The sequence below is a fragment of the Melanotaenia boesemani genome, chromosome 3 (genome assembly GCF_017639745.1).
Source record: "Melanotaenia boesemani isolate fMelBoe1 chromosome 3, fMelBoe1.pri, whole genome shotgun sequence".
Classification (NCBI taxonomy): domain Eukaryota; kingdom Metazoa; phylum Chordata; class Actinopteri; order Atheriniformes; family Melanotaeniidae; genus Melanotaenia; species Melanotaenia boesemani.
This window is the reverse complement of record NC_055684.1, coordinates 30,441,309-30,461,248: the sequence shown is the minus strand read 5'-3', so window position 1 is coordinate 30,461,248 and position 19,940 is coordinate 30,441,309. Positions and strand designations below refer to the sequence as shown.

The 19,940-nt window shown below is 38.6% G+C and overlaps 1 protein-coding gene and 1 long non-coding RNA gene across 2 annotated transcripts; both read left to right on the top strand.

The window, feature by feature from the left end:
* Positions 1 to 6,844: 6,844 nt before the first annotated feature.
* pa2g4a (proliferation-associated 2G4, a) lies at positions 6,845 to 13,873 on the top strand. Its single transcript, XM_041980914.1, has 13 exons — positions 6,845 to 7,046; positions 8,099 to 8,227; positions 8,474 to 8,579; positions 9,348 to 9,417; positions 9,500 to 9,592; positions 10,275 to 10,338; positions 10,488 to 10,566; positions 11,421 to 11,499; positions 11,619 to 11,752; positions 11,899 to 11,993; positions 12,076 to 12,203; positions 12,314 to 12,367; positions 12,517 to 13,873. The coding sequence occupies exons 1-13, from the start codon at positions 6,965 to 6,967 to the stop codon at positions 12,577 to 12,579; spliced, it is 1,176 nt and encodes a 391-aa protein (XP_041836848.1). The 5' UTR covers positions 6,845 to 6,964; the 3' UTR covers positions 12,580 to 13,873.
* Positions 13,874 to 15,124: 1,251 nt separating this feature from the next.
* On the top strand, positions 15,125 to 16,939 carry LOC121636427. The gene is made up of 4 exons (XR_006009724.1): positions 15,125 to 15,181; positions 15,281 to 15,307; positions 15,780 to 15,802; positions 16,611 to 16,939. It is a non-coding gene; the product is annotated as an uncharacterized LOC121636427 (long non-coding RNA).
* The last annotated feature ends 3,001 nt before the right edge of the window (positions 16,940 to 19,940 follow it).

Below are 19,940 nucleotides of genomic sequence, written 5' to 3'. Positions count from 1 at the left end.
TCGTCTCCGATGTTGCCACCAGCTCCAAGGTCCACGTTGTTAGCGCTGCAACTTCCAACACTGCATCCCAGGTCTACTCCTGTGCTTCTGTGTCCCACGCCAGTGCCCAGGTCCTGCTCAGTGCTGCAACATCCAACGATGGCTCCTAGGTCTCCCCTTAGTGCTTCAGCATCCCACGCCGGTGGCCAGTTCCTCCTCAGCACTGCAACATCCGATGCTGGCGCCCAGGTCCTGCCCAGCTCTTCAGCATCCGACGCCTCCACCCAGGTCCTGTCCAGCTATTCAGCGTCCGAAGACTACACCCACGTCCTGTCCAGCTATTTAGCATCTGAAGACTACGCCCATGTCCTGTTCAGCTTTCCAGCGTCCCACAGCTAAGCCCAGGTCCACGCAGCCTCCTGAGGTTCCTGTTCCAGAGGGGGCCCCTGATCGAGATGCTCCTCTGCCTCTGTGTCCTGTTTCCGAGGAACTCTGTGGTTGAGAAGCCCCTTCCTTTCAAAGGTATCTTCAAAGGCAGTCTACCCTTGCTTTTCTAGTCAGGAAAATATGTTGTTATTTATTTTAATCCAGCAATTGGGTTTACTATCTGAGTACAGTCCCCAATATATTTTGAAAGTGTATGATACATCACTTTACAACTGTTACAATCGTCAAGGTATATATAGGAACAGGCCTTTCAAGAAAAGAGGCAGAATAATCCTCTAAGGTCTGCTGAGACAAAGGCAGTCTACCCTTTGTTCTCTAGTCAGGAAAAATATAATATTTATTTTAATCCAACTATTGGGTTTACTGTCTGAGCACAGTCCCCAATATATTTTTGAAAGGGCATCATACAGCATCTATTAAATTAACCCTTTGATGCATAGTGTCCACTACAGTGAACACATATTTAAAGGATGTTTTTAAATGTATGCATGGCTGTGTATCATATATTAGCAACTTCATTGGTCATTAGTGAGTCACAAATGCTCTGCCATGTATGAAGAATAAATACATTTGATATAGTACACTATCGTTCAAAAGTTTGGGGTCACTTTGCCATAGGATTCAATAGGGAAGTGACCCCAAACTTTTGAACGGTAGTGTATATATACATACATTGTCAGTACTAAATTTGCCTCAGTGATAAACAGGACAAGAAAATGATCCAGGTGTTTTTATAGAAAACTTTATTATATTAACATGACAAGATATTATTTTAATAATATTATCATAGATCAAATAGAAAAATCAATACAATGAGTAAAAGTTAAAATAAGATTAAAATACAGAAAAAATCAATGTGCATGTCTGTAGAAGTAAAATATTTTATTTGAAAAAATGTTTTACTGTTTTGTAATAATTCAAGCACCAGATGGTTAATGTAACCTTTATGGTATAAACAAGAACAAACCTTTCAAGACAAAAGGCAGAAAAATCCTCTATGGTCTGCTGAGACAAAAGCAGTCTACCCTTTGTCCTCTAGTCAGATAAAAGATGGTGTTATTTATTTGGGTGCAACGATTGGGTTCACTGTCTTAGTACAGTCTCAAATATATTTTTTAAAGTGTTTCATACATCACCATACAATCAGCAGTTAAAATGGCACCTGCCGTGGCAAACATTGCTTGTGTTTCTCTCGAATGAGAGGTCGAGGGCTCTACGCTAGGCTTAAAGCCCGTGCCAGCCGACCACCGATACCCAGCCTCTTGTTGTCTAATGTGCGGTCTCTGGAAAAGAGACATGCCAGGATTACAACACAGCGGGAAACAAGAGAATGCTGCTCTAATTTTCACCAAAACCTAGCTCTCAGATAATATCCCAGATTCCACCGTTCAACTACAGACATATTCCACTCATAGAGGAGATCGGGCAGCAGCCTCACCCCTCTCCCCCTCACCAGTCTTCTCAGCCCAGGTAAACAAAGCTCTGAGGAGGATCATCCCCCACAAAGCAACAGGGCCAGACAACTTCCCTGGATTAGCCCTCAGAGCATGTACCAACAAGCTGACAGTCACCTCCATATTCAACCTCTCCCTCAACCAGAAAACTGTTCCATCTTGCTTTAAGACTACTACCATTGTTCCCCTCCCCAAAAAGAGCTTTGTTTTGGAAAGCCGCCCCTTGTTGCTGTAATGCTGTGAACATCAGGTTCAGTGTTCATAAAACATGTTAAAAAGAATTTAGTAGTTACATTTATAAACAATGTAGATTATAAATGGTAAGTTTTCTATTAATGTTAACAGATAAATAGGTCAGGTCAAAAAAGGAAAAAAGTGTTTATATAAGTCAAGAAAGACTGTTTTTATTTATTTTTTTTATAAAAAAGTGTATTTTTTCAGGAAATAGTTTTTAAGTTCAATTTAAAATGTCCGGAGATACATGTTGACGTTGAAATGCACTTTTAATAAAGTCAGTATTGGCAAAAACAGTTTTTTATGTTGTGGTGGGGGGTGTTGTTGGCAGCTGCTGAAAGTAACTAATAAAGTAACTTGTAATCTAACTTTGTTACTTTTAAAATCAATTAATCAGTAAAGTAACTTTTTAAAGGAGTAATCAGATTACTTTTTCAAGGTAACTGTGGCAACACTGGCTGCATGTATAATGCACTCATAAATTGTCAAGGCTTATGTACTTGCGTCCTTGCATTGGCTTCCTGTTAGTTTCAGAACCCAGTACAAGATTTTATTATTTGTTTTTAAAGCCTTAAATGGTTTAGCTCCCCTGTGTTTGTCGGCGTTCCTACACCAGCATGCTCCAGCCAGGATTCCAAGGTCCTCTTCACAGCTTTTTCTGAAGGTCCCGTCAGCTAGACTCAGATCCAGGGGTGACAGAGCTTTCTCGATTTCTGCTCCAAAACTGTGGACAGCTTGCCACTTCACTTCAGAGCTGCTCAGGCGGTTTTAAGTCTCTACTCAAGACCCACTTTTTCGCACTGGTGTTTGAGCAATATTGAGCTTGACATTTCCTTGTTTTTACTTTTTATTCCAATTTTATCATTTTATTTTTATTAATTTTTATTGTTTTATTGTGTAGTGTTTTATTTTTAACTGTGGAGTGTTCTATTTGTTGTTATTCTATTGTTCAGCACTTTGGGCAACTGCTGTTGCAGAAACTGTGCTATATAAATAAACTTGAACTTGAAGACATGATCTATAAGTGGTCTGTGGAAATGCTAATATCTGAAACATTTACTGGACTCTCTGCAAAGAATTTTGTATCCAAGTCCCCAATAAACTGTACAAATCATCTGTGGGTGAAACAACCTATGAACAACGGGCAAATATTTAAATATTCTGATGTGTAGTTTTCTCCTTTTCCACTTGTATGTTGCTTTCTGCTTAGTCCCCTGCTGATGCATAAATTTACAGATACAAGTAATACTCATATCACCCAAATCAGGGGCTTCACCTGCTCACATTGTCTGAAGAAAGCCCAGCTATTTCCATAGCATAATTTCTGCATCTCTTGCTGTGCCCTGCAAGTTCTAGAGTCTAGACAACTGTTCCCCCACAACTCCTCCCTTCATTTCAAGCCCAGAATAACACACCCAGCAAAAAGCTTCTTTCTATGAGAGAAAAGCATTTTAGAAAAAAGGCTGGACCAGATAGTCTCATACCTTCTTCCTACTGTTGTGCGTCATGGCTGCCAACTCTCACACATTGGCTGTGAGACTCAAGTATTTGAGTGAATTCTCACGCTCTCACGCTTATCCTCTGATTTCTCACGCTGAAACATATATCAAGAGCAATGCTGGCTAATTTCGGGAGGATTCCCAGTGAGCCACGTTACTCTTGGACCTGTGTCTTGGTGAAACAAATAAATAAGTGGGAACGGGCCTACAATATCATCTATCTGAGAAGAATAAGTAGTAGTGATGTGCAGATCAATAGTGAAATATCTATTCATCTAATACCAACATTTATATATCTAAACTTCCAGGATAGGTAGGAACTACTTCTTCTGCCTGCCATAGGCATGTTTGAAAAAGATGCAGCATTGCAGCAGCGTGGTTCATCCACTGCTCAGCCACCAGTCCAACATGCAGTGATGAGGGGAGTTATTTCAGCTCCACCAACAGCAATGATGCACAGTTTGATGTGTGTGTGAAGCCAACAAACTGCATTAAACATCAGAGAATCTACCATACCACAGAAGCAGAGGTGATGAGGCGAAAGAAGAGAGGAGGACAGTTGCTGCTAGGGAGGAGGCAGACGTTACTCTGAGTCCTTTGGTGCTGCTGGCAAGTACTATCAGGTACTATCAGGTATGTGTAGCAATGTCACTGGTTTTTGGGGAAGTGATTTATGTCTGCCTGCTGCTAGATTTAAGTTTTTGTGTTGATCTTTAAACAGCAGGAATCCCTACAATGATAAAACTAAGGCTTCCTGTTCTGTTCAGATGTGCAGTAATAAATATCAGCCACTCCGACATTTCTTACAGCTGACGTTATTTGGGATCTATCTGTTGAGCCTGAAAAAAGACTTTCCTGATCAATAAGTTATGCCTACAGAGACTGAGGGCAAGGGTGTTGCTAGACATAGGGCTCTTCAGGGGCCCAGACCCCCCATTTCTCATATTTATGAGGATTGTATGAACAGTGTCATGTTTCATCTTCAGCTTCCCTTTGCTAATCTGTTACTGTTGCTTCCAAACCACTGCTACTGAAACAATAAATAATAATAATAATAATAATAATAATAATAATAATAATAATAATAATAATAATAATAATAATAATAATAATAATAATAATAATATGGTTGAAATAGACTTTCTGAAAAAAATCCTCCTTTTTGTGCATTGTCAAACAAAAGTGAAGCATACAAACAGAATTTATAATCTAATCAAATGTATAAATTCATATAGATTTAAGTCCGTAAAAACTTTCAAGTGAATATCAGACTGTTGTGATAAATGCAGTCAGCTGACGTTATTTTGAGTTCTTACATGAATTTGGAGGTTTGCTTTAAAAATCCAGCATAATAAAATTTATCTTGTCAGACTTTACTCATATTTATTTATATTTACAGAAAGACATTATTATAAGTGATTTATGGAAATGTGCTCCAACAAACATGTTTAAATAATTATGTTGAAATTTATTCTTCAGTAAATGTCGCTGAGTCCTGTCTTGTATTGAACCTGCTGTCTGACTGGAATCTGACTGGGAACTGTCTGACTGGGAAAGGGATAAAATATCAACACAAAGTTGAACTGTTTTTACCGCAACGCCTCAGTGTCAAATGATCAGCAGTAACAGCTTTGATGAATTTCTGATCGTAATTGATCAGTGTTGTCACTAAATACAGTGGCGTTGGACTGGGGGTGTGGGTGGGGTGGGGGGGTAATTATACCATTTACCCAGGGCCACTGCAGGGTGGGGCCCCTTAAAAATTCTGGATTTAAAAGTTATTTTGTGTTCCATTTTAAAACGTCTAATTATAATTATGAAAGTCAGTTTACCTGAATTAAGATGTAGACAGACTGAATTTTGCATTATAATAATGATGGATGTTCTTATTGGCCCTATCACCCCTCTAAAAGTAAGACAGAAGGTACAATACAAAACATGACTCGTGTTTGTTGGTGTATCCTAGCAAATGGCTCATTGCATAACAATCATATATACTGAACCTTTCAGCACCACTTTAAAATTGTAACATCAGTATTGGCAAACATTAACATCATGAATCACATGGTCCTCAGTCTCACACCCAGCAGCAGCAGGTCCATCACTTTCCCTGTGCTGTAATCATTTTCACACTCTCTCTCACCACCTCAATCATCTGTTAATTAAGGCCTTAATAAAGGCCAAAAGCCACTTTGACAAGGCACAAAGACCTTGAAAAATAATTATTATTGTGAAATTCCCTGTGTCTTGTCTCAGTGTCCCTTCCTTTGTGTAGTTGAGTTGGTTTCTGTTTTATTTTAAAGTTCCTGTTGGTACTTTGAATACATATTAGTAAACCTTTTTTTTTTACATTTTTTTCCTCCTGGGTGCTATATTTTATCATTAAACCTGTACAAAATGAGTCTAAATGAGTCTTATGCCTTGCTGCCATGTATGTGGCAAAATTTTGGTTGGTTCCACCAAATCTCACTCCAAGGATTATTGAAAAGTTGGCAGCTCTATATGCGCTAAGATGCATGCAAAAGTGTCACAACACAGAACACGTGAAAAACACAGACACTGAAAGACTACACAGTCAACAGCAGTTTTACCCAAACTGATGCTTGAGCCAAATAAATTGTTTGCTTTCAGTGTGGAGAAATACTCTACTCTGACCCCTCTCAGATGATTGAGTTCCTCACCCAGCCCAGATTTGTTGTCAATCTCCTGATTCATTCATTCATTCATTCAATTTTCTCCAATTTAGACAGTGCAAACCCAGACTGGCAAAACCACCCTTTTCCTACAGAAGACAGTGACATCAGAACTAAAGGTTATATTTTTAATTTAATCTACTTTTCTCACAGCTGCAAACTGTGAGTGCTGGAGGTCTCTGCTCATTGGAGTTCAGACCATATTAACGGCAAAAATATAAGATGCAGCATTAGTTGACTGATCTGGAAACTCTACACCCCTTGGCTGCACCTAGAAATGTTGCCCGTTAACATGTCTGGTGAAGAAAATGCTGTCCTGGCCAAATAACTTTAATCAATCCTGTAATTCATCAAGGGCTCTTTGTTATTTAAAGTTGACTTTTCCTTCATTTTCAAACAAAGTTCTCTTAAATGCATTCAAACAGTTAAACCTCCACATTTCACAAAAAATCCACATGTAGCCTACAATATGTTTTGGAAAGCCACCCATTCATTTTGGCGGTCTCTGGGGTCTACGTCGTCACTCTGCGTCACTGTGAAGTGGGAGGGCTTGGAGGGTAGCAGGAGGCCCGTGGAGCAGCTGTGGTCAGAGCGGAGCGGATTTTTGGAGCACTGTCGCTGTGCCGGGCCCACGAGCGACTGTAACTTCACTGCCAAGATGTCCGACGAGGAGCAAGAGCAGACCATAGCCGAAGATCTGGTGGTCACCAAATATAAGATGGGTGGTGACATCGCCAACCGTAAGTTGATTAAAACGAAAAGCTGTTTGCGACTGGATAGGACGCCCTTTTCGGCCCGTCGTGCAGCCAGCTAATGTAACACAGTAAGCCATGTGGTTTTAACAGTCGAGGCACATGCATGCTATCCTAACTGGCTAGCTAACAGGTGCAGCTTCTTCGGTTTTAGTTGGCTAACTTGGCCAGTGTTAGCTTCCCAGCTGCTGCCACTCATCGTTGGCGTTAGGCTTTGCTGGTGGAAGCTGTCCTTACTTACGTGGGGTGCTAACTTACTAGCTAGCTCACTTGTCCCCAGTTTGTCAGCTACTAACTGTTAACCAAAAGCTAACAAGCTAAAAGACAAGAAAGCAGTCCAGGGATATGAGGCAAGGGTTATCACTTTGTTTCTCATTAACTTTGTTCTGGGTGGCATTGTATGGGAAGAAACTGGCTCAGTGGTAATTCTGGAGCACAGCTTCCATTTTTTAGGTTAATTATGATGTGCAAAGTCTCAGAAGCAATAAAAACGGCTTAGTTGATAGAATTTAAGCCTTGAAGTTATGAAAGAATGAATTAACAATAAGTTGAGTATTGTCGCGCATTAAGCTATTTTATGGACTTTAAAAAGAATTCATTAAGAAATGTTGATGGGTTAGAAAATGGAGAAATTACAAACAATCATACAAAATACAGTGTTGTATATTCAGCTACTCGAGTAAAATAATACAGTTGTAGTTCTTTTTATTGTATTGTTTGCCAGAATTGCAAAGATAATGACAGGTGGTGAAGTAACAGAGGATGGAGCTGAATCACATAGAAACGAATGGTTTTCTCACAATGGACTTTCAATTTCTACAGCCATTTCTAAATACATTATTTTTGTGACAGTACCATGAGTGTTAAGGATCTTATCTGTAATTTCCTTGCAACTCAATTTATTGCTGGAAGTCAGATCACCAGTTCCTGCTCATATACCATTTTATCAAAATTATATTGGTGCATGAAGTGTGTGATTTTTCCTTCTGCTCCATCTTTACTGCCCTGCTGTTAACCATGTGCCATTTATCTGACCGCAGAGGCTCTTCGTCTGGTCTTGGAAACAGCAAAACCCGGCGTTTCTGTGCTCAGCCTGTGTGAGAAAGGGGACGCCTATATCATGGCTGAGACTGGAAAGGTCTTCAAGAAAGAAAAGGAAATGAAAAAAGGTGAGGCAAAGATGGGATAGTTTATAAGTTGTGTCTTTGAACGAGTTGAGGGGGATCTGATTGGATTCATCTGGGCAGGCTGTTGATGCTGTTATTTCTCAGACCTTGGATTAGCTTTATTGACTTCTAAAAAACAAAACCAGAGATGGCAAAGTGTCCCAATCTTCCATCCTTTTGTAACTTTCTTGATAAAAGTTGTAGATTATTTCCAATGAAGACTTGGTGGTTCTCTTCTTCCCTTTCTAGGCATTGCCTTTCCCACCAGCGTCTCAGTCAATAACTGTGTATGCCACTTCTCTCCCCTGAAGAGTGACCCTGACTACATACTTAAAGATGGGGATCTGGTCAAAATGTAGGCACCATGCTCTGCTTTAATGTTATCCCATCTTTTTTACATGTGTCTTTAGTGTGTTGTCCCCCCTCTGTGTGGTAGTTTGGCTTGTATGTGAGGGCTTTCTCGCTGCAGTTAATTGTTTGCTTGATCAGCAACGTCTTGTCTGTCCTCCTGTCTGTCCTTTGTGGCAAACTACAAGTAAGGTTCTTAAAATTGGTGTTTTTGCAACAATGTTAGATTTCAACCTTGATGTCCATCCATTTACAAAATCCCATACCACATTTTCAAATGCTGTGCTGTACTTTGACAAAAGAAGTCATCTTATTTGTTGTATTGCCACTAATGTCTTTGTCTTCTGCAGTGTATTTTGTTCTGTGTGTATTTTGTAGTACTTTATGTAGTACGTTTTTGTGTGTAGATAAGTGTTGTGATGAGAAGCTTTCAAAAGCCTAAAGCTGGTTTGTATGTTTTTTTTACTAAAACACCCTTTTAAAGCATCTGGCTGGGCATGGCTGTTCTCTTTATTACAGTCTGATATACCAGTGCTTAAAATAACATTAAGTCTTTCACTATATTCCAGCAGCCAATAACACAAATTCACCTTCAAATATATCTTTCACTTAATGTGCATAGCAGATTAGATTGATCAATTTTTGTCTGAACTTTATTGTTTAGCCACTGGAAGTCTCCTTTCTGTTCATTTGCTTCTTAACTGCTTTTCTAGTCATGATCTTGGCACCTGTTTATTTATTTTTATATTTTACTCTTTTCTCTTATTCTGTACAGAGATCTTGGAGTTCATGTTGATGGCTTCATTGGCAACGTCGCTCACAGTTTTGTTGTGGGAGCCAGTAAGGTGAGAGGATTTATTTGAAGAGATGTGTGTGTGTGTGTGCAGTTCTGCATCGTTGTGACCCAAGTATGAACTGTTTCTATAGGAAAACCCTGTTACAGGACGGAAAGCTGATGTTATCAAAGCAGCCCACCTGTGTGCAGAAGCAGCTTTACGCCTTGTGAAACCTGGTAACCAGGTACGTTGAACCTCATTCTTACATCTGCTTACGGGGTGACCTTGGGGATGAATTCTCTACAGTGGCTGGTCCTGGTCATCTGTAGATTTTAAGCTGGATTTATATTCACGTGGCATCTGTGTACGGTAGGGCCGGCACAGCTGACGCTGGTAAAATATGCTCTTACACTCAAGCGTAGGGTTATGGCGTTGTGTTGTGGTTTGTCTTCCATGGTTACTGCACAAACTCAGTGAGAATCTTTAGAAATCCAGAAACACGTAATCACAAACTGATCAATCACAAGGGAGTACTTCCTTGCAATCACACTGCTGCAAGCACGGATGCACGTCAGGTCTGGAAGAGGTGCGCATCAAGTCTCTGCGGACCTACGCAGAGCATACGGCAGTGACGTAGGAACCGACCTTACACACAAGTATAAATCCAGCTATAGACAACTCCTAAGAGTTTTCTCAAGATTGCTCTCTGGTTAAGTTTCAGTTTTATGCTTTTACCTTTGATTTTTCTCAAAAAGCCCTGGACGACTGGTCTTTGCTGCTCTGCCTCCATTAAATGGAAATAAAATAAATCATATAATTAGCTGTGGTTTAAAAATGGATCATAAATTAACAAGCTTACAAGCTTTTTTTTTTCTTTCTTTTATAAAATCAGATATAAAACTGAATCTTGCATATCTCTCTTTCAGAATACTCAAGTGACAGAAGCCTGGAATAAGATTGCACAGTCTTTCAAATGCTCACCTATTGAAGGTCAGTGGCTGTTTAAAGTTTGGGCATTTTTAGTGTGTATTCCTCTCCATAGATTTCTTTATGTAATAGCAATGTGGCAGATGTGTTAGGAGTGGTTCACCTGTGCTCTGCAATATTATTTATTCTATCTTGCTCCATTTTTTTTAAAGGCATGCTGTCTCATCAGTTAAAGCAGCACGTCATAGATGGCGAGAAGACCATCATCCAGAACCCAACAGACCAGCAAAGGTACATTTATCTTTCTTTTTTTCTACTCGATGTAATGCGCATGCCCTCAGTGAACTAATGTATTTTCATTTTCCAGTAAGGTTTAAGGTTCAAGAAATCTTTATTATCCTGTGAGGGTAATTTGTTGTACAGCCAGCAGTAAAAACAATCAGTCACAAACACACAAGAAGGACTATAATAATAATAATAAATTAATAAAAAAAAATTAAAACTCCTTGTTTAATTGGGCAATGGCTGCAGGGACAAAAGAGTATTTGTGTCTGCTAGTCCTGCATTTTGGTAGGATGTACCTGCACCCTGATTGAAGCAGCAAAAATCCATGAGCCAATGGGTGGCTTTGGTCTGCAAGGATTAAACAAGCCTTGTTTAGCACTCTGGCTTGATGCAGGGCTGAAAGGTCAATCAGGGAGATCCCTGCAATTTTCCCACATAGTCTAACAAACCCCTGCAATCTATTCTTGTTCTTGAGAGAAAGGGAGCCGTACCAACAGTAGAATGGATTAAATGGATTTTGTCTAAAAGAAAAAAAAAAAACTGCAGAGAAAATTAAAAAATGTTTCATAGGTTGTGTAACTTAATTTTTTTAAAATACATTGCAATGACAACATATTTATATCAGTTTGTTTTAAAACATTGATTCTGCAGTACCTGCTTGTTCACTCTCCCTTATGCTGTGCCTGCTTGTGATATGTAATCAGTGATTAGTTCTCTGGACAGACACAGAAAGGCTGCTTCCACAGCCCAAAAGTGGTGTATTTTTTATCTGGATTCAGTTATCAAAAATAAAGATGCTGTATATCAGATAAATGCCTGTCATATTGGATGCAGTAATTGCCTCATTTATTCGCCCACAGAAAGGACCATGAGAAGGCAGAGTTTGAAGTGCATGAAGTGTATGCTGTGGACGTCTTAGTGAGCACTGGAGAAGGGAAGGTTAGTGTCTTGCTGATCTGTTTCTCACCTTTACATATTTAATGATTCTGCTCTTAGTAATTAACAGTGAAGTGTAAACTAATGGGAATTCATACCTCATGTCTGTTATCTTCTTTTAGGCCAGAGATTCAGGTCTGAGGACCACCATTTATAAGAGGGACCCCAGTAAACAGTATGGTTTGAAGATGAAGACTTCTCGTACGTTCTTCAGCGAGGTGGAGCGACGCTTTGATGCCATGCCCTTCACTTTGAGGTTGGAATTTTACATTTGAGAAGAAGCCTCACCACCTAGCTGAAAATGGGTTTAAATGGACTGACATTGTGGCGTATGAGTACATGTTGATTTAATGACTTAATAAATAAATAATAAATAAACCCTAACATCAATTTTCCCACCAGGGCTTTTGAAGATGAGGCCAAGGCCCGTCTTGGTGTGGTAGAGTGTGCCAAACATGAATTGCTACAGCCCTTCAGTGTGCTACATGAAAAAGAGGGTGAGTGTTTGAACATTTTCTCTCTCTTTATCTACTTTTTACTTTTTCACCACCTTCCACTGTTTCTATCTTTTGTGTTCAGGAGAGTTTGTAGCACAGTTTAAGTTCACAGTACTGCTGATGGCCAATGGGCCTCACAGAATCACCAACGGACCCTTTGAACCAGAGCTCTACAAGTCAGAGCATGAAGTTCAGGATCCAGAGCTGAGGGTGAGAGCATGACCTAACTTTTTAAGATTGAGCTTCTTAGTCACAAATAGCAGTTTGTGTTATTAAAGATTTTATTCACTTCATAACAAAATGTCTCTGCTCCCCTCTAGACTTTACTACAAAGCTCTGCAAGCCGTAAAACACAGAAGAAAAAGAAAAAGAAGGTATTGTTGTGTTCTAATAATGATGGCTTTGTAATGGTTGCATACTGGGTTCATCTGTGCACCGTGAATGAAACTAAAAACTAGATCATGAACTCTAATAAAATGCTGACATTCAGTTTCCTGTCATTAATGTAACCTCTCTACCTCAGGCCTCAAAGACAGCAGAAAATGCAACTGGACAGCCGACCGAAGACACGGAAGCCGCCGAATAAAAACTGCCTTTCCAGACATGCAAGACCCAAAGAGAAGAAAGATAAAACATGTTTCCCTGAGCTCTCTGCCCATTACATTTAAGAGTTGATTTTGGCTAATTTAACTGGTGAATACATAAAAGCATACGCACCAGTTCCAAACCTGACAGCCCCATGTGGATGTTTAACCCTTTTCTGCATTGATGGAAAGTATTATTTTAAGATTTTGACTTTTCTTTCCCAACTTAACCAGGAAATAAAGACATTTGCAATTAGTTTTAAAACTTTGTTGCCTAATGTTACTCTGCGGGACATGTTATTTTGTGATTTCAACATGTATTCGTTCTCCTCATGCTTGTTTTGTTTGGAGTCTTTTTTTTTATTCTTTTTCTTTAAGTGAACTTGAAGCTTAGGGTAGGCATTAAGGGGAATCATCTGACCTGAATTATTTTACATCCTCTCAGCTATGAGAAACATGGATCATATTTGTTTCTTTGTGTATTAGATATCATTATGGGCTTTTTTGCATTACTTCAATGTGAGTTGTGGAAAGTTGCATCCTTTCGACAGCCAAGTCCATTCAGTCCTTTTAAACAGGTTTACATTGTCTTCCACATCCTAAGTACATGTTTTGGTACATTTGTGGTTCCCAAAATATTTTATTATACATTAAATTGAACTTGTTATTCACAATTTGTAATGATTAATTTTCTTATTCTATGCAGTAAAGGGTTGATTTAATCATTTGCACATACATAATGCAACCTATAAATCTGATGGTTTAAAGAATGTATAATAGAACTGAAAATTTCAAAACCTGTTTGGCACAGATATGTAGTATGGATACATGGTTATACTTCTATTATGAACATATTTTTGGCTGTAATTGCAATGTGGTAACCACCCTAGATTTTAAAGCAATAACCCAAGAAATAAAAATGAATATTTTTTTAATATACAAGCAAGGAAACATGCTTGATTTATGGGAACAAACTGCTACATTAACTGCCATTCCCCTTTTATAGTGATGGAAACCTATAACGTATGTTAAGTTTTTATGAGTGACACCTATGACTTTCTTTACTATTTCATTAGTGTTGTGAAGCATGGAATCTATAACTGATTAGGTTTTGGGAAATGTCTTGGAAGTTTTCATGTGACTTGGACCAGTGAAATCATTTAATGTTGGTTTTATTTCAAGGTCTGAGAAAATGTTGGGTCACATTTGTCCAATATGTTGGTAAAAGCAAAATGTTGCTTTGTAACTCAACCACTGGGCGACTGAACATTCTAATGAAATAAAAACGTTTTCATACCCTTTGTTTTTCTGTTTTGTTGGCCAATTGCCACATCTTCATTGGCATGTGAAGTCTACCTGTTTAGTTCAAGAGTTACTAAATAAATCTTGAACTAATGCTGGTTAGCTTCTGGTACAATGCTTAAGAAAATACTGTAACTGAAGAGCTTAAAGCAAGGCAAGTTTATTTGTATAGCGCATTTCATGTATAAGACAAAAGGGCTTTACATAAAACAACAGCCTTACACGTGGAGCAAAGAAAGCAATAAAATGTAGTAAAAGGCAGCCACAAATGGCAAAATCAGAATAAATCATTAATTACAACGATTAAAAACAAGATAAGTTAAAAGTTAATGTGCAGATTTCATTCATAGGTGCATGAGAAAATAAATGTTTTTAATCTGGGTTTAAAAGTGTCTACATTTGGTGAAAATTTAATCTCCCCTGGCAGTTTGTTCCACTTGTTTGCAGCCAAATGCTGTCCCATGTTTAGCTGGACTGGTCTGGACTAGTTGTCAGAGTCTTTCATCTAAGAGCTCTGCTAAGTTTATATTCTCTGAACATATCACAGATGTATTCTGGGCCTGAAATAATCTTCTATTCTGTGACTGATTGTAAGCCAGAGTGAGGATTTTAAGAGTGGTGTGATGTGTTTAGATCTCTTAGTTTTGATTAAAACCAACAGTTTTGACTGAGGTAAAACTGTTTTTAAAAAGTTGGATGGTACCATGTCCAGAGTGCATGTTGTTTATTTTAGATGCCAAACTATTTCTTGTAGGATTTTGTAAGATAAATTAAGCATATTAAATTGTGACATAAAATCAGAGTTTTTTCTAGGGTTTTCAAGCTTAAATTACGATTTGAAGTAACAGGCTGAAACCATGTTCAAAAATCATTGAATTTTGAATAATTTTAAAGCATTTTGCTCTATGCAAAGCTTTCACTGGCTACCAGTTTAATTATTAATCTGATAAAGGTTTAAAATAGAAATGTGTCACATTAAAAAACTGCCAGGATATCACACCAACTGCAGGTTAATCAAGGCCCTAATAACCATGGGTCAGTCAAAAATTACTCTCTTAAGGAAACAATGTTAAAAAAGACATTTAAAAAAATCCACCAACCAAATCACGACACAGCCAATTTGCCCTTTAGGACTAAAAACATAATAAAGATCCTAATAAAAAAAATGTTGTCTATGGTTAGAACTACATTTCCCACCTAGCTAAAAGTTGGTAAATGGCGCTCAAACATGACGTCACGATTTTTATAAAACCCGCTCTCTTGCTTCGTCACATCCTCTTTCCGTTGCTCTTCTCGCTTGAGGTGAGGAATTGTATTTCACTGCTAACAAAATCCAAATTAATCATATTGTATTACTGTTCATCTGCAGCTACTAATTGGTTATTTGTTTAACTTTTCCAGAAACCACTCCACACGATGAGAGCCAAGGTAAGATAACGAGGCAGAATTCATATTTTGGTGGTTTGATTCGTCTTCCTTTTCCATTCAGTACTGTTAGCTAGTATCCGATTAGCATCTCCCGTGTTTCTCTCTTATACTCGCTGGCTTGGAATGTTTTTCAACTCTCTATATGCTTGACACTTTTTACTATGAGTCTAAATCTTTGAACATAGCAGTGCTACATGTGTAAAAGACTAAAACCTGTTAAGCTAAGAGAAGGCCTGTCTTTGTGTATGCTGCATTTGTTGCAGTGGTCAACCCCCGTTGCCATGTGTTGTCCAACGTTGCACCACGATTTCACTGTACACTGTTTTGTAACGTGAAACGTTTCAAGCCATAGTTTAAATTAATCATAAAAGCGTGTTGTCTTACGTTGAAAGTGTAAACATGGGATATGCTTCAGCTGTTCTGTATTTATGCTAATGGTGCTCTGGTTTCCCCCCTTTTTTTTTTTTTTTAGTGGAGGAAGAAGCGTATGCGCAGGTAAGCATTTTGTACAGTGGTCCTGCAAACTCCCGCATCTTTAACCTTACCAAAGTTGTCAAACGACTCGACTTAGTATGTGTTCTTACATGGAATAGTTTTAGATGTTAATTGATCAAACGAACTTTATTAATCCCCCAAAGGAGAAATGCCGGTGTCCGGCAGCAAAGGATAAAAGTAAAAGTGTACAGATAAAATGTAGTTCAGTTCAGACACATCTGTTAAACAGTCTAATAGCTAAAGGAAGGAAGGGATGAACAACTTTTTAAACCGTTCTGTTGTGCAGTGCAGTCAGAGGAGCCTGTTGCTACGGTTACTCTGCTGATCTGCCATTGTGTCATGCTGTGGATGACAGTCTATTGCAGGGGTGTCAAACTCTCGTCCTCAAGGGCCACTATCCTGCAGGTTTTAGTAATTTCATTGCTCCAACACACCTGAATAAAATCAAATGGATCCAACAGCTTCTTGTAAACTTCTTCACAATAAACCATTAATTTCAGTCAGATGTGTTAGATCAGAGAAAAAATGAAAACCTGCAGGATACCGGCCCTCAAGGACTGGAGTTTGACACCCCTGGTCTATTGGCAATGGAATTTTATTTTTTTTACATTTCTACTATACAGTGTAGATACAGCAGATATTATTTTCTCACCCCATATTAATAACTTGCCTTGTTTTCTGTAAAATAATTGTCACGCTGGAGACATCCAGGACATGTCAAATACAAACTGAATCATTAGGTCCAGATATGTGGTATTTTTGCAAGGGTATTGGGCTGGTTGTTTTCCTGACAGTTCTTTTTCTTCAGGCTGAAGCGTAAAAGGAGAAAGATGAGGCAAAGGTCAAAGTAAGCCCTCATCTTTACGAGCTGCGATCCCGTCTGAGCCTCTCCTGATGACTGACAGCCTATACCCGAAGTGGATGGCTTGGAGCACTTGTCTGCAGAATGGGTCCAAATCCTGACTTCACATCACCATGGCAACTGCAGAGGATGTGGCTGTCTGACTGGAGGATGGCAAAGATGCTGGAATGATACATCATAACAGTTGCAGCTGCTTTGTTCATGGACCATAATACATCAAGTTTATTTACAACTGTCATGTGGTGTATTGAATAATAAATGAACACATAAGTTTCCATGTGATTCAGCCTCTTGTTTAATAACTTGCTAAATGAGTCTAGATGTAAATGCACATACTTAAATGGGCTTGTCCTGCTTAGAGTTCTGCTTAGCAGTATTTTCAGCAACTTCTTCATGTGTTTGAAGCAATTAAACAATCAAAATTTGTTCTCCAACATTTTACCTGATTTAAATGTCAAAATGGTTAAATAAAAAAAAAAAAAGTGAATTATTTAGGTTACGCATTTTATGCCAGATCCAGGGATATTGACTTGGTTTACAAGGTATGCAGGATATTTCATATTTACTGTATTTTTCTTATAGATTTTATAAATCTGGATGGGAAATCAAGTTGTCACAGCAGAATCAGAATCAGAAAGGTTTTTTATTGCCATATGAGTGAACAGGTTCACATCATTAGGAAAATGCTGCGGTACTTGGTGCAGACATAAAAACAATATAAGTTTAAGCATGCAATAAATATAAAATAAAAATTTTAAAAACAAAATAAAGTCTCTACACTTTAACACAAAATTACAAAATATACAGGATGGGTATGGAGTTCGAGCATAATCCAGAAGGGAGTATGCTAAAGTGACAGTAAACTAACTTGAGTAAGTTTGTCTCTTTTTGCATGAAGCACAGGTCCTGTGACTGAGACAGAGCGTTTATGGCCTAGGAGTTCTTGTTCATGAGTCCAACAGCAGAGGGGTAGAAACTCTTCTTGTGGCGAGAGGTTCTGGTCCGGATGGACCGTAGCCTCCTGCCTGAGGGGAGTGGCTCAAAAAGTCCATGACCAGGATGAGAAGGGTCGGCTGCGATCCGGCCCGCACGGCCCAGTGTCCTGGAGGCGTACAGGTTCTGGAGAGATGGGAGAGTACAGCCGATCACCTTCTCAGCAGAGCGCACGATACGCTGTAGCCTCTGTTCGTCCCTGGTGGTGGCTCCAGCGTACCACACGGTGATGGAAGAAGTGAGGATGGACTCGATGATGGCTGTGTAGAACTGCACCATTGTCTTTGTTGGCAGGTTGAATTTCTTCAACTGCAGCCCGGTATAGTACACAAAATACCCCCCAAAAAAACAATAGGCTGGAATGTTTAAAGTAGAAAAATAGCATACACTTTAATTTCACTTTACACTATAAGGGCACTTGTGAGGTAGTGGTAAAAACGGTGTAATGACAACATAATGTAGCAGCAACTGTACTTAATAGGAATGATGAAATTAATAAAAATGAGTCAAATATTTAATGACAAAATAGGTACATGTATAAATGTTTCCTCTATAAACAAATATGCCAATATATACATATATTGACCATTTACCATATATTTAGCATGTGCAACGTATGCAAAGGTGACAAAGGTTAAAATAGTCAAGGATAGTGGGGAAAAGATTATATCCTATGCCAATTTCATAACTTGAGCTCCATAACTTAAAACTATATTGAGCTTTCCGTTTTAGTTAGGGAGTAACATTAATTGTTACTTCTATTACTGTCTTCTATTTATCTTTGTATATTTTTCTCATGAACTGATATGCTTGGAAGTGGGTAAGTTTAACAGAAAACAAACATTAGGGATGCACAATCATTGGCATGTCAAGGATATTGTCAAACAACAATTTGCATCCTTAATAAATGTCAAACATAGTGTATCAGTACAATGTTATTAGGAAATGACACTGATACTTAGTACTTTTGTTAAGTAGTATTCTAACACCAGTACTTTAATTGTAATTCAGTAATATTTTGATGTTATTTTTATGTTTGGTAATATTGATTACAAGAACTGGAACATCTTTGTCTAACAATAAAGTTATTAGCACTTGCATGTTGTTCTCAATGTGCTCTGACTGAGTCCATTTTGGTAGTTGACCAAGAGACAGGCTGCTGTGTACAGCTGATTGATGCTGCCGGTGAGTGAAAGAGGGATTACTGTACTGAATATTTTGTGCTCCTTTACCCTTCGATTGAGCTGCTCAACATGCACTCTCAACCTTGCAATAGACTGTGTCTCCTTGACCTCTGACCCAGACAGTTCTTTCTTGGACAGGAAAGCTGGTATGTACACCTTGTTGGGGATACAGTCATCCACAAGGAAACCCTTGTCCACCATGATGGCTGCTGTTGATTTGAGGAGGGTGACAATTCCAGACTGCATCAGGATCTCGTTGTCACTGATGGAGCCTTCATACAAAGATGACACAAAGATTATTGCACCATGAGATGCTATTCCAATCCGTCCTTTGAAGGTGCAGTGTGATTTATAAGTAGAGAAAACCTCACTCTGCAGCAGAACAGAGTTTGGTGTTTGGCACTGTCACACAAAACAGACATTATTACTTAAAACTTAAATTAATTTGAAGAAAGGGTACATTTTAACAATTCCAATAACAGCATGATACAGATTTTTAAGATCCAGCTGTCAAAACTCATACAGGAACTAACCACTACATTATGTTGTATTACAAACCAAAACAATGTCAAATCTTGAGTTACGTTTATCACTCCATAAGGACAAGAGAAGAATAAATTTACTGTTGTACCGGCAGCGTGAGGGACCTCATTTTTCCTAAGTGCAGCCTGTGCTTTTGTCACATGCACCATCTTATGTGTTGCTGGCAAATCTGTGGGACATGTGCAAATGTGTTAGGTGTTCAGGGGCTATACTAGAATGCAGATGTAATCAAGGTCATTATTGTAATTCCTTCATGCCACACTATGATGTACAACATGTATTCAGATAATTTATTAAATGTAAGGTAGAATATGATAGAACAAAACTTTAAAGAAAATAGTTTACATATATACATATACAGCCCAAAAAAATTCAACAGGCCATTCTTTAAATTTGCACAATTTTGAATGTATAGAGCAGCAAAATGATGACGGTGATATCGAGAACATCTTCACAAAAAAAGCTGGACATCTGGGACACACAGACTGGTGGCACAGGAAGTCTTGTCAATGTAGTCCCTCAATCCTAATGTTTATATTACTGGAATGGTAAAATT

Bases quoted from the DNA above. Each gene is read 5' to 3' on its own strand.
- pa2g4a (XM_041980914.1), top strand. From the start codon at position 6,965: ATGTCCGACGAGGAGCAAGAGCAGACCATAGCCGAAGATCTGGTGGTC. The intron at 7,047-8,098 runs GTAAGTTGATTA...ATCTGACCGCAG, and splicing joins GGGTGGTGACATCGCCAACC to AGGCTCTTCGTCTGGTCTTG. The intron at 8,580-9,347 runs GTAGGCACCATG...TATTCTGTACAG, and splicing joins GATGGGGATCTGGTCAAAAT to AGATCTTGGAGTTCATGTTG.